Here is a 15,687-nt window from a genome sequence, read left to right as displayed (position 1 = left end):
ATTTGCATCCATTTTTGTGACGAGCGTAACCTTCACCCCGAACCTTAGAATTAAGACTTGGACAAAGAACCATTCAAGTAGTAGTGGAGACAAAGCTCTTGGGACTCATACATGACAAAAAGCTGACATTCCTCCAAAACATTTGTCAGCTGTGCACAAAGCGCATGAGACGGCTTAATATTCTCCATGCTCTCTTTTCTACTTCTTGGGGCACAGGCAAATGCACTTTATTCCATCTGCCTGTGCCCATGCACAGTGTACAAGTGCATGGACATACACTTGTACACTCAAAATTAGAGTATGGGTCTCATACTCTAATTTTGAGTGTACCCATTTCTGACCCATTAGAGTATGGGTCAGAAAATAGTTCACCTTCAGGCCATTCGTATTGCTACTGGTGCCTTCAGAACATTACCCGCCCAAAGTCTGTATGTCAAAGCAAATGAACCATCATTGTCACTTCGATGAAAACAATTGTCTTTACAGTATGTCTTGAAGTGCTGAACTCCCTATCAGACCACCTCAAGTGGACAGATGATTTTGAACCACGGTGGAAAAATCTTTATAACACACGTCGGACTGCCAACTGTACCTTCGGTATTTGTGTCCAAGGACTACTGCATAATGGCAGACAAAGACACAGAGCTTAGCATAATGGTAGACAAAGTTGCTCAGTCACCAAAACATCCCCTTCTACCCTGGCATGCTCAAATACCAGCATATGACGTCCCCTTTAAAAACTGGATGAAGTCGGATACCCCCACTTACTGTCTACCTTCAGCTCTACTCACAACACCGAGTTGAACATTCTACCTGATACTGCCTTTTTCTTATACAAAGGGTACTAGGAAAGTTTTGCAATATGATGCAACAATGAATCACAGGAAGCTGCTTGTTGCTGCATGTTGAGACATGTTCATACGTGCATAGTAGCCGCCATGCCAGGTCGATGGGCTCAGTTATTCATTAGTAGTGAGAGTGTAAAGTGCTTGCGATGGCATCGTGGTCACGAAATGAGATAAGGACAGTTTTGCGGTATAATTTCGTGCGTGGTTTAACCATAGACCAGTGCTTAGAAGAAATGACTCTTGCACTAGATGATGATAGTCCACATCGTACAACGATATTCAGGTGGTATAGAGAATTCCAAAGGGGAAATTTCACTCTGGAGGATTCTGAGAGGCCGGGAAGGCCACGAACGTCAGTTATGGAGGAAAACGTTACTGCTGTGAGGAAAATGCTTGACGAAAACAGGCGAGTGACCTACCAACAGATAGAGGATACTTTGGGCCTAAATGCACCAGCAATTCGTTCGATTCTGCAAGATCATTTGCACGTGAAGAAACTTTGTTCTCTCTGGGTGCCGCATCAACTGACTGAAGAGCAGATGACACGACGTGTGACTTGGTGCCGGGAGATGTTAAAAAAGTTTGATAAGGGACAATCTCGGTATGTGAACAACATCGTGACAGGTGACGAGACTTGGCTGTACTATTACGATCTGCCGACCAAGGCTCAAAACAAAGTTTGGGTCTTTGATGATGAAGACACACCCGTAATTGTCAGAAAATCCCGATCTGTAAAGAAGAAAATGATAGCTGTATTTTTCAAATCGAGTGGAATTGTGGAACGTGTCGTTTTGGACACGCAGAAGACAGTCACAGCTAAGTGGTATACTGAACAATGCCTGCCTAAAGTCATTGGATCTATGAAGAACCTGCGGCCAAAGTCAAGAATGGACACCTGGTACCTCCATCACGATAATGCTCTAGGTCACCGCGCCAAAGCCTGCACCGAATATTTGACCACGACAGGACTGAAACTTCTGGAGCACCCTCCCTACAGTCCAGACCTTGCTCCCTGCGACTTTGCACTGTTCCCGCATGTGAAAATGAAGCTAAAAGGGAGGCAGGCGGTTTTCCAGTGATGAGGACCTTCTATGGGCTTGGGACAACGAGTGTGCTTTACTCCCTAGTGAAACTTGGCAGAACTGGTTTAAAGATTGGTTTCGGAAGATGGAGAGGTGTATTGAATGTATAGGAAATTACTTTGAAAAAATTAAATAAACAAAGCTGTATTGCAAAACTTTCCTAGTACCCTTTGTATATATATATATATATATATATATACAACTTTTGACTAGGTAACCTTTTCATAGGTTACCTAAATTTCAATTCTCCCTGGTGCATTATAACCTCTGACGTTTTTGCAACATAAAAAACAAAAATCATCATCATCACTATAGGAAGCTGGCTCAATTGACTGTTCACATGACTCCCACACAATGGGGGAAAAAATCAAACCATCTTATTAAACAGCTAGATTCTGCTTAATACAGTTCTCTGATTACTTGCATTTGTATACTGCTGAGTCCAAAATTTCCACAGCTGAGTCCAAGATTTCCACAGCTCCTGCTGCTGCAGGAGCTGTGGAAATCTTTTTCATATATACAGCTCTAGACTATAATGACGAATTCTTACCTTGTAAAAATATTATTTTTACAGACTCGTTAAGTGTATTATGTGCTTAACAACTAGAAGATTCTGCTATCCATCTATATCTAAGAAATGTTCCTTCTTGCTTTTCTCATCTCTAGGGTAGAAAAAACAAATAGTTATATTCTATTAGTTTTCTAAACATTCTGGAATGCCAGACAATTAATGTATGCTTATTCAAGCTCCCAGATTCATTAAATATATTTTCTTTCATGGATAAAATTCTAGACAACTACATTTCTGTTATTAGAAAAGTTTCTGAAAACATAGGGATGCAAACCTTTCAATGTCAAACAAGCAATAAATTATATCAAATTAAACAACAATCAGAATGTTGAAATCAGGTTTTTGATCAAACGGACATGAAGATTTTATAATCTCCATGCTCTAGAATTGCACATACACATTTAATAAATTCTTACCTCCTAATTAAATATGATCTTCTGTAATATACTAAGTGCCGTTTCAACTCACAGTAAAGCATCTAATTATAGAATGTGTGCATTACAGTCACATGCACAGTTACAAGAACCACTAACTCTTCAGTTTATTTTAGGAAGACCAATTAAATATTAATGAGCTTTCAAGCTTCCTTAAGTTAATAAATCTAATAGCCATCTAATGCAACAACGTCATTGGTAGCAGCATATCTGTATAGGCGCCTCCTAAGCCGGGTGGGCAGGAGCAGCAGTGCGTAGCACATGCTTCTTGATTAGACCGGGGTTCGAACCCATGCCCACCAAATAACGGAGGATGCAGAAAGGTCAGGAAATGACCACCGCATATCCCGGAGCAATATGGCCTTAGTTGCTAATGCTCCTAAAAAAAAAATATATATATATATATATATCTGTATAATAGCAAAATTTGAACATGTACAAAATAGCCAAAGAAGCTTTTGCACCTTAAAACTCCAAACAACAATGTGAGAGGGAAAGTTAGGTGCTAAAATTTGTCTGGGCATACAGACCAGTGAAAGCTCAAAAAAAAGATGAAATAGAAGAATTGTTAAATATATTTGAAAGAGAGAGAGTAGATAGGTATGGTTGGAGATTTAAATGGCTGGGTAGGAAATCATTACATTTAGAGATATTTTAAGAATATTTCGAGAGAAAGGTAAATAAACATTGGTAAAAAATTTACAGAATTTTGCACATGCCATACACTCATAATTGTAAATTCAGATTTTTCAGCATAAAGATAACCACAAGTTTCTATTTCTTTCCGTGGAGGCAGCATAAACAGGAACAAGAAAAGCATCAGTATAGAAAAAAATATTTTAAATGGCTCTTTAAAAAAGATATAAAAGTGTTCAAAGTATAAAGAAGTATTAAATTGGACAAAAATCAGTTTACAGATTTGCCAACAAACTTTAAATAAATATGAAAACTTGTTCAAAAGTTAAATGGCAATTCTGATGCAAACTTGACTAGATGGAAAACTGCAAAAATTGAAGAGAACATTGATCAAGGCTGCAAAAGAGGTATGTGGGGGAGAAGGTCTCTGATGGCAGGAAATTCAGAATAACATGATGGATCTAATAAATTACAGCAAACTAGAGAAAAGAAAAGATATAAAAAAAAATTCAACAAATAAAATTGCTACTGTCTTATAGGAATATAAAAATAAAGTATAAGAGGGCTAAGATATGTGCTAAAGAAAAATCATGAAAAGATGTTTCGGAATTTACTTAAAAATCATAGAACAGGAAGGAAAGACATAAATAATTGACAAAGTTAAAACAAAGGAGAAGGATATTTTAGAAAATCACTCAGAAAGGCTAAAGATGGAAACGGGGCAAATTTTTGTCCTATATCTGTTAAGTTAGAAAAGGTTATCGAAACTACCAGTGTGAAAAGGCAACAGATGTAGATCAAATTAGACCTAAAATGCTGAAAGGTGGGGGCAAATAGTGTCACAGCAATTACATTCCATTATCTAGAGGTTGCTTTTTTGAAGGACACGTTCCAGATGAGTGCAGCAAAGCACCAACTGTATTAGTTCATAACAAGGGAAATAAAGTTGAATATGGAAAGAACAGTCAGGTTTCAGATACCAAATAGAGGGTGGATCAAATATTCAAGCTCAACTACAGAAAAGTCATAAAAATTTGGTTGTTTTCAAACATGGCATCACTGACAGTCTTTGGAATATAAAATTTGTATAAAAATGAAAAATCTGCAGTTTCATTTAATCATATCCATAATTCAACAGATTAGTAGTTTCCATTTTCTCTGGACAAGCTAGTCAGAATATTTAGTTAGCATTCCTCCCTCCTTGTTGACTTACAAGGAGGGGCAGAGATACTAACTAAACAGTGACTGGCAACGTTCAGATATTTTCTAAACCAGGGGTTGCCAACTTTTCATGGTGGCGGGCTACTTTTGATATTAATTAAACAGTCATGGGCACCAAAGAATAATGCATTGTTATATAATAGATTAACAGTAGCTGCTGGCAGAGGTAAAAGTGATTCTTGCACTACTTCTATTGAAATGCAGTTGAGCAGCAGCAGCCTGGAAAGCAAGGCAATGGGAATTTCCAGGACTGCTGGGACTCATAGTGGAACAAGTAAATACATGGGCTGTGTTAGGGTAACTAAGAGTAGAAACAGGTGCATGTATACTTGCATGTGCACCAATGCTAGAAGTATAGTTAATAAATTCAATGAGTTTGAAGTGCTAGTCAAGACATCAAAGGTAGATATTGTTGGGATATCGGAGACTTGGTGTCACACAGACATAAGCAGTGCAGAACTGGAATTTGGGGAGCACAATGTGTACAGAAAGGATAGACAGGACAGGAAGGTAGGAGGGGTTATGCTGTTAGTTAAGAAACACATAAAATCTAAGGAAGTGCATCCAATTGATGTGGGTGAACAATGCAATGTTGAGTCTGTTTGGTGTGACATAAGCACTGGGAAAGGAAAAATGAGAGTCGGTGTGTGTTATAGGCCTTATATGAATCTAATGAGTATAAAGAGCAATTGTGCAGAGAAATAGAGTGGACCAGTAAATTAGAGTGTCTTATAATAGGGGATTTTAATTTCCCGGATATTGACTGGAATTTGTGGGTTGGTCACGCACACACTAGCAAGGCTTTTGTGGATTTATTGGATGATTGTTTTCTGCAGCAGCATGTTCAGGAGGCAACTAGACGGAGTAATACTCTTGATCTGATTATGAGTAGTGATTCTTCATGCATCAAGAATCTGCAGATAAAGGAACCACTAGGTTGCAGTGACCACAGTGTGCTGAAGTGGGATTTACTCAAAGAGGTAACTACCATCAAGGGTAAAGGAAAGGTTTTTGCTTTTGTAAAGGTGACTACAGTGGTCTGAGCCAGTATTTAAATTCTATACGGTGGAACCAACTGATGATGTTAGCACCAGCAAATTCAAAATGGGAAGAATTCAAAGAATTAATCTTGGAAGCTACTATGCTTTTCATACCAACAAAGAAATATTGTTCAAGATTTAGGCCTAAATGGATGTCAGATGAACTAATTAGACATGTGACAGAGAAGAAAAATGCATGGGATACATATAAATTAACATGTGATGCAGAAGCCTCTGATAGATATAAGCTGGTCTGTAACCAAGTTACAAAGGAGGTTAGGCAGGTGAAGGCAGATTATGAGAAATCTTTGGCAAAGAAAAACAGCAAAGAGTTCTTTTCTTATGTAAACTCTAGAAGGAAGGGGATCAATCAGATTGGTCCACTTCATATCGATGGTTCAACTGTTGATGATCCTGCTCAGGTAGCTAACAAACTAAATGAATATTTTGCATCGACATTCACACGTGAGGAGTTATTCAGGGAGGGAATGCCAGAGGTGTCTTCAACCCTGGCAGTAAACTAGATAATCTTGTAATAACTGGGAGTAAAGTGGAGGAGAAATTGCTAAAGATAAACATAAGAAAGGCACCTGGGGTGGATGGAATCTATCCAGTTATATTAAAGGAGGCAGCAAAGGAAGTAAGCAAACCCTTAGCCAGCCATAATTATGAGAGCTTCCCTGGACTCAGGGGAGGTACCCATGGACTGGAGATGTGCAAATGTGACCCCAGTCCACAAAGCAGGATCAAAGGGAGACACAGGTAATTATAGACCTGTTAGTTTAACTTCTTTTCCAGGGAAATTAATGGAGCATTGGTTAAAGAAGCATTGCAGGATCATCTAGACAAGACTTCAGTTATAGCTCGGACACAGCATGGGTTTGTTAAGAGAAAGTCTTGTCTGACTAATTTGGTTGGATACTATAATGTAGTCACAGTGGAACTGGATGCAAAGAATAACTTTGATATCATATTTGGATCTTAGAAAAGCATTTGATACTGTTGCACATGGAAGACTGCTGCACAAATTGGAGCAGTGTGGCATTGGAGGCAAATTGCTGACTCAAACCAAAATCTGACTCAACCACCCCTTTATGGATAAAGGGGTGGTTGAGTCAGAGAAGACAGAGAGTGGTAATCAATGGACACTGCTCATCGTGGACTCATTATCAGTGGAGTCTCTCAGGGTTCAGTGTTGGGTCCGTTGTTGTTTTCTGTATTTATAAATGATATTGATGATGGTCTTAATGTCCAAGTTTGCAGATGATATGAAGGTTGACAGGGTTATTAATGACACTAATGACAGTATACTGCTGCAACAGGATCTAGAAAAGTTGAGCAGATGGGCTGAGAGGTGGAAAATGAAGTTTAACACTGACAAATATAAAGTAGTACATATGGGAATCATTAATCCCAGAGTAATGTATCAACTCTGTGGTACCACACTGACAGTGGTAGAGAATGAAAAGGACCTGGAGGTAATTGTGCAAGCAGATATGAAGTTTTCTGAGCAGTGCAGACAGTCTGTAAGAGTAGCTCATGGTGTCTTGTCAATGATATACAGGAATTTTTCTAGCAGGGATAAGGATGTGATTATCCTCTTGTATAAGGCAATGGTCATGCCACACCTTGAGTACTGTATACAGGTCTCTAGGCCTCATTTTAAGAAGGATGTAGAGCTGTTGGAACAAGTACAGAGAAGGGCAACAAGATTAGTGAACAGAACGAAGGGTTGCAATTACGGAGAAAGTCTTGTTTTGCAAATTTGTGTCTGGAGACTAGACACCTGCGAGGTGATCTGATTGAGGTGTATAAAGCCTTGAATGGCTTGAACATGCTCAGTGCTGATGGCATTTTTCCTCTTGCTAAAAATAATCGCCTGAGAGGGCATAAATTCAAATTGTGGAAAGATGGTTGTAAGATAGATGTGCGGAAGTTTTCCTCTAGCGAGCAGGTACTTGATTGCTGGAACAGACTTCCATAAGTTGTTGTGGAAGTTGATAGCTTAATTAAATTTAAGGCTGAACTAGAGAAACATTTGGGATGACCGGATGGGTGAAATGGGAAGGGATTTTTTTTTTTCTTTTGGCTGATGCTGTATAAGCTTGCTGTCTTGCATCATGTTCCTTTGCTAATGCTAATATATATGTGTTATTTTTTGATTTTACTTTTTAAATAATAAAATAAAATTTAATTAAAATTAATGGAAACTTGTGATTGCATATCTTCAGCTATCGAACAAAAATCTGGAGTATATGAACACCCAGCCTGCAAACAATCGATTAGATGTGCATCTTAAATCTAGATCCAGAGTGGCGAATCTTTTTAATGGTGTGTGCCAAAATTAGCTAAATCTATCCCTCTGAATTGTACCAAATCTTTCACTCCAGGATTCTTGATATTCACCCCTCGTTATTTGAATGTTTTTGTTTCTTTGCTGGTTGAACTGACATTCTAAACAATCTGTAAAGTGCAAATAGCAATTAAAATATTTAAAAATTTATGAGAATTAATGAAGAATAATCTCCATGCCACATACAAACCATAATTGACAATGAAGGAGGCTATACTAAATACTGAATGTGGATAATATATCTGACATAACTTTATGAATAACTTATGTTTTGAATAAATGTGTGAAATATACATTTTTTTTCTTAATTTTGTTTCACAATTTCGTCAGTACTTCTCACCACTCTGATATCAAACAAAACACTGCATGAAGTTTGAAATTTTTTGGGATGCTCTGAATTCTGTGCCCCCAAAAAATTTGTACATGTGCCACTTTGGGCACGTATGCCATTTGTTTTCCACCCCTGGTCTAGATCTGTTCTTTGACTTTATGACCTTCATGCTAGAAAGTGGTGATTCACAGAGGTACGTTGAACCAAAGCAAGAGTTCACCATTAGGGCTACATTTTTTAATAAAGGATACTTATTCTTGACCACCTGATTCCAGAAGTCATTATCTTTTTTATATGATCGTAAAACAATGTCACTTTGAAGATTAACAATTTCAGTTTCTGCAATGTCTGCTTTAAATAAGTTTCCAATTAATACCGAAATGTCAGAAATATGTACATTGTTGAAGGGATTTATAAAATATTTCACAACTGGCTCAATTTTCTTGAAATTCTCGAAATACCATCTGAATTCTTGCTTTAGCTATTCAAGGTGTTCCACAAAAGGCTGAATATTAAAACTCTTTTCAGTGACAGTTCCGATAAAAACCTTTTTTAAGGGAAGTGTAACAGTGACTTTTTTCTTGTCACATTCCCACAAGTTTAGTTTACCTTTGAATGCACTGATTAAACTGTTCATTTCAGCAATATTCTTTTCTTTTCCCTGAAGTTCAAGATATAATACATTAAGTTTCAAATTCATATCTGTGAGAAATGCTAATTCTAGCAGCCAAGTGTGGTCATTAAGTCGTTGATATTCCTCATTTCTGGATTTGAGAAATACTCGAACATCGGGAAGGTACAAGATCTTTCCATAATCTTCTCTATGCGACCATCGTACTTTGATGTGCAATATCAAGTCTGAATACTCAGACTCAACTTCTTTCTTTTCAAGAAAGATCTAAATATCCTGTGATAAAAATGTGAAGAATGAATGGAATTTGTAATTTTTGTTACCACATTCATCACATTCTTAAAACAAATCACTTTTGCACAGAGTATTTTTCTGGTGAATAATACAATGGTATGTAACACTGGTCAACACCAAAAATGTTTCTGGCTTGAAAATATTCAGTTCTTTTTAATTTCAGGATGAGAAAAAGTAATATAACATCTAAAGGCTATGTCCTGGAACCCAGGATATAAGCCTCTTATGATTTAGAGGAATATTGGTGAATACTAAAGAATTTTGGAGTCTGGAGAATAGATAGGTTGGTAACACTGAAACAGGAACCGATACGCCATTCCCCCCCCCCCAAGTTTATGGACAAAAATTACATAAAAAGCCAGGATGCCATGTAAATGTGTTAACAATTTTTGTTGTGTATGTGGTGATGTGACATTTTCTACTCAGAAATTCCCATTGACTCCACTTGTGAAGACAGCCTACTACCATTATTTTGGCTGTAAGGTAGGGGATGAAGACAAACCCTGGGCACCTCATATTTGCTGCAATACATGTGCTGTAAATTTCCATGGATGGTGGAATAAAAAAGGATAAAAAAGGATGAATAACGTTCCATGCCTTTTGCCATCCCAGTGATTTAGAGGGAGCTTTCAAATCATGTAAATGACTGTTATTTCTACATGGTGCCTCCTCTTCAGCATGGCATGTCAAAAAAAAAAAGGAAGTGGGCTGTGGAATACTCCAACATCCTGTCAGGTACTGACCAGTGGCACATGGGGATGGTATGTTTGTACCTCACCCTCCAGAAGAGTACTCTTTGGAATCTGATGAAGATGGGGACAGTGTGAGGAATGATGGTCAACCTGGGCCTTCAGCATCACAGGATCCTGATTTTTGTGCCAGAACCTGAGTCACACAGAATCACTCAAGGGGAACTAAGTGATCTAATTCGAGAACTAGATCTATCTAAGATAAAGCAGAGCTTCTGGGATCAAGGCTTCAACAGTGGAATCTTCTGCAACCAAATGTCAAGCTGTCCATGTACAGGAGCAGGCAGAATGCTTTGACTCCATATTTTAAAAGTGAAAACAACCTTGTTGCCTGCTGTGATGTCAATGGTTTGATAGCTTTGAATGTGGAGCACAATCCACAGGGCTGGAGGCTATTCATAGACTCATCAAAGCTAAGTTTAAAAGCTGTTTGCTCCACAATGGCAACGCTTTTTCAATTCCTCTAGGCCATGCTGTCCACGTGGAGACATATGAGAATATGTAATTAATTCTGGAAGCAATGAAATACAAAGACCACCAATGGCAGATCTGTGGAGACCTGTAGGTGATTGCAATACTGCTGGGCATGCAGTTGGGATACACGAAGTACTACTGTTTCCTGTGTGAGTGGGACAGTTGGGCTAGGTACTTGCACTGCAAGAGAAAAGTCTGGCCTCTAAGAGAAAATCTGTGCCCCAGGGAAAAAATGTCCAGTAAAATCCTCTGGTTGATCGAAGCAAAATTCTTCTTCCCCTTTTATACATCAAACTGGAACTCATGAAGAACTTTGTTAGGGGGATGAACCAGGATGAAGAAGCTTTCAAGTACCCGAGAGGGCAATTTCCGCTGTTGAGTGATGCTAAGGTTAAGGAAGGAATCTTTCTTGTTCCACAAATTCATGAACTTTTAAAGGAATAAAACTTTGAGCAAGTCCTCCAGGGTAACGAGAATGCAGATTGGAAAGCCTTAAAAGTGTTGTGCATGACTCCCTGGGAAACCGAAGAGCTGGAAACTATGTTGAGACTGTGAACAAACTTCTAGAAAAGTATCATCAATTAGGCTGCAACATGTCACTGAAAATCCACTTTCTTGTCTCTCATCTGGCCTTCTTCGCTGACAGCTGTGATGCAGTGAGTGAGGAACTCAGTGAGCAATTCCACCAAGACATTTCAGCAATGGAAAGAAGATATCAGGGTAGGTGGAATGCTTGCTGACTACTCTTTGACAGTAACAAGAGATGCTCTGAAAGTGGAATACAAGTGACAAGCGAAAAGAAGTCAATGTCATGAATAGGCCACATTTTGAGAAAGTACTCTCAGTTCCTGTGCAGTTTTCTTGTTTTTTTTATGTTTTAATCAAAAACAACTGTGATTTATGTTGTATCAAGAAAATGTAAATATGAGATTGTTTTAATATTACTTTTCACTCCGACTACTACTGAAATTACTATATTCTTAGACAATAGTGAAAGTACTGTATCTCAAAAACTAGAGCTAATAAAAAATTTCTGAAATCATATTTGTTTTTCTCAACCCAAAATTAGTAAAGTTTGCCTTTTTTAAGAAAGGAAACAATTCAAAGAATTTTTTTGTTGAACAGTGTAATTATTGCCAGAAATGAAATATGTTTTTTTACACTGAAAAGGTTAGGTTACGATGCCCACTTGATATAATGAAACTGTTTCTGATATCTACCATCGCAGGTGCACCATCTGTGGTCATTGGCACTAGTTTTTGAAGATAAATTTTGATTTTGGAAGTATAATCTTTAAACATTTACAACCACTTTGCCTATTACACTTGAAAGACCATTGCTGCAAAACATAAATATAACTTCCCATCCTAGTGTACCCCAGGTTAGTGGTGATCCGACAATCCAACATGGTCCGAGGATCTATAGGGCGATCACTCCGATTTTTCACCTGGGCTCATGAAAATGCTTCAGTGGGCACCTTGGCACCCGTGGGCATACAGTTGGTAATCCCTGCTCTAAACTATGATGCCCACTTGATATAAACTTCTGAATTGTTCCTCCATTAGCATCCTCCTCATAGTGCACTGCTTGTTACTTGTTTGGTGAGGTCTGGGTTTGAATTCCATCACAGATCAGAAGAATTTCTAAAGGCCTATTCAATCAGGACACTGTAGTTAGTTGATCTCAGGTGAATATTCCAGGTTTATATCAGTACAGACCTGCAAATCTGCTTTTGAACACACTTAATAAGCCGTAATACACAATGGCAGGATATGAACTAAATTGCTGAAACCAGTAACAATATTATTATCCCTAATTGGATGAAATCTTTCATAAAATTTTCTCGTTACTTAATCTCAGACAGTGGTGTATCATAACCATAGGTAATATTCTTAAATTTGACAAATCAATATAGTCTAGCTCATTCATTGCTGCATTACTATTTAGTGAGTATAGTAACTTCATCCTCCCATGAAGTTACAGAGCTAAGCCTATATCATAGCAATATTTATGCATTATAGCCTAAGTTGCTGATGCACCAACAAATCTAACAACAATAACAGTATTTGAATATTTTAGAGGTAGTAAGTTTATTTGGCACTCAGTTTTTATGCTTGATTTAATTTTTTGATCAAAGAATATCTGCTTCTAAATGGTTTTGTAAGCCTTCATCATCCAAATCTCTTATATTTGGTGGGTGTTGTGCACATTACCATGCTAACAATTTATATATGTCTTTTTCTAACACACACACACACACACACACACACACACACACACACACACACACACACACACACACACACACACACACACAGAAAAACAGTAAAACCCTGCCATTGAAACTTCTACAAATTTAGCATGAAATTTTGCTGTTTTCCTCTTTAGTTAATAAATTGGCTGTGATGTGTACTTATCTGTTGCATAAAATATATGGATTACAAAAAATGAAGTGTTACATATTACAGTCCTTTAGACAGAATATTAAAACGTATTCTCCTTGTGTGTGTGTGTGTGTGTGTGTGTGTGTGTGTGTGTGTGTGTGTGTGTGTGTGTGTGTGTGTGTGTGTGTGTGTGTGTGTGTGTGTGTGTGTGCAAAGCTAAATTTTATTTACCGTGTAAATCTGAGATTTTACTAAGATGCCAAAGATATGATGTAGTATTTAGGATGTCATATGCACAACTTCTTGTATTAAAAAATCAGGAAAAGGTGACTTGTTTACTTTTTATATGTAGATATGATATTTCAATTTCAAGTGGCAGGAAATGCATTGTAATCAGATATTTGAAAACATAAGCATAAGAACATTGTTCAGAAAATAGCTGCCGACTAATAAATTTTTCCTAAGAAATCATTTTACTTAAAAAAATCATTAAAATCATTGCACAGTTTTTTTGCATTCTTGATAAATGGTATATCAGTTCATTTTATATCTTGCATTATTTGATTTTGGTATAATAGTGGTTTTATTAATTTAGATGGGTACCCAGATGGCTGCCATACAACCCAAGACATGGCAGGATGAAATTTCTGATAATGCTGACACTAAAAGTACTGAAAAGCTTTTGCAAGTCATCAAGTAAGCTGACTTAGATAATAATTGTATAATTCTATTGCTATCCTATATAAATTTAATTATATATAAGCTAATTAAGTAAGCTAACTTAGATAATAATTGTATAATTTTATTGCCATCTTATTTGTAAAATAATAAGAGGAGTTTATTTTACAAATATTAATATCAACATACAACATATTGAGTATTACAACTCTGATTCATACTATCTAATTGCCATCTTATATAAACTTAATTATATAATATATCTTATATAATTAAGTTTATATAATATGTCATACTCCATATATCATGGAGTATGATATATTGCATCTGTTCACACAGTATGGATACAGAAAGATTTTCCATTGGTTTCAAGGATTCTAATCCATGAGCAAGCTTGAGAAATCCCATCTTAATAGTTCCTAAGACATTTTTGTTATTGCAGCTTTTTGTTTTCCTAGAAAATTTCTTGAGGACCTTGAGAAATGTTTTTCATCCCAAACCAACCAACATGTAATATTTTTCACATTTTGCAACTAAGACATGTTGTTAGTTTCTTTCATTTGAATAACCTGACACTTTTTCCTCTGTACATGGGTTAACATATCTCTCTTAACAAAATATAATACTGCTTCCCAACCAAAGATATGCCCCCAAAATCATTCCACGTTAGAAGTCGGAAAGATCTCAACACCAACCCATTCTTCCTCACAGACACTCAAATGCATTCAAAATATGCCATACACTTTCATTACAGTATCAAAAGTGATAGTGTAATGAAAGTGTGTGCCATATTTAATATAGTTAATTCACCTTTCTAAAGGATAGGATTTTTTTCCATTAAAAAAATTTTGTTTAATCAAAAAAAATTTTTTTTCCCCTTTTTACTAGTATACTGCTTCCACTTAAAATTATCTTGCCATTTGGTGAACATGCATAAAAAAATAAACTAAAAGAAGAATCTGTATGTACTGAATTGAATACTCTTGATTTAATGTGGGAAAGAAATACACTTCCAATCACTGAAGTTAAGAAGCATTGGTCCTAACTTGCTTTGAAGCTAATTTGCAGTAGGCTTTGAAGCTTACTGCAAAATGATAGCAAAATCAAATTCATTTTTATTAGTTCCAAATTGCAAGGCCTTGATTGCCTTGCCAAAACAACCATCCAATCTAATGAAATTGGTGGAGGCTATATGAAGTTTTAGTTTAATGTGAATGTGTGTGATTCTCAGCAAACTTATAAGGCAATTGAGTTGTTTGATTTAAAACTGCAGTTCTTTTGAGTTTAAATCTTTCAGAAATATGATCTGTATAACAAGTCTTTTATATTCCAACTTGTATCAATATCAAGTCTATTGGTATAAGTATTGAGAGTAGGAGTGTGCTATAGGCCTAATGACTCTGATGAGTATAATAAGAAACTGTACAGGGAAATAGGGTGGGCCAGTAAATCAGAGAGTCTTATAATGGGGGATTTTAATTTCCCGGATATTGACTGAAATTTTGGGGCTGGTCACTCACACACTAGCAAGGCTTTTGTGGATTTATTGGATGATTGTTTTCTGCAGCAGCATGTTCAGGAGGCAACTAGACGGAGTAATACTCTTGATCTGATTATGAGTAGTGATTCTTCATGCATCAAGAATCTGCAGATAAAGGAACCACTAGGTGGCAGTGATCACAGTGTGCTGAAGTGGGATTTACTCGAAGAGGTAACTACCATTAGGGGTAAAGGGAAGGGTTATTGCTTTCATAAAGGTGACTACGATGGACTGAGACAGTATTTAAATTCTATACGGTGGGACCAACTGATGATGTTACCAACAGCAAATTCAAAATGGGAAGCATTCAAAGAACTTATCTTGGAAGCTACTAGGCTTTACATACCAACTAAGAAATATTGTTCAAGGTTTAGGCCTAAATGGATGTCAGATGAACTAATGAGACATATGGCAGAGAAGA

At 37.0% G+C, this 15,687-nt stretch overlaps 1 protein-coding gene across 2 annotated transcripts in view; it reads left to right on the top strand.

Annotated features, from left to right (window-relative positions):
- Positions 1-15,687, top strand: part of Mgtor (nuclear basket protein megator) — a 676,213-nt gene that overhangs the window by 325,460 nt on the left and 335,066 nt on the right. For both annotated transcript variants that reach the window (XM_090385135.1, XM_090385134.1), the window contains exon 29: positions 13,644-13,744. In XM_090385135.1, the coding sequence (XP_090241261.1) occupies positions 13,644-13,744 (101 nt within the window). The remainder of the gene's footprint in view (positions 1-13,643; positions 13,745-15,687) is intronic.

The sequence above is a fragment of the Mastigoproctus giganteus genome, chromosome 11 (genome assembly GCF_048544385.1).
Source record: "Mastigoproctus giganteus isolate SK-2022 chromosome 11, ASM4854438v1, whole genome shotgun sequence".
NCBI lineage: Eukaryota > Metazoa > Arthropoda > Arachnida > Uropygi > Thelyphonidae > Mastigoproctus > Mastigoproctus giganteus.
This window is presented reverse-complemented; position numbering and strand designations above follow the sequence as displayed.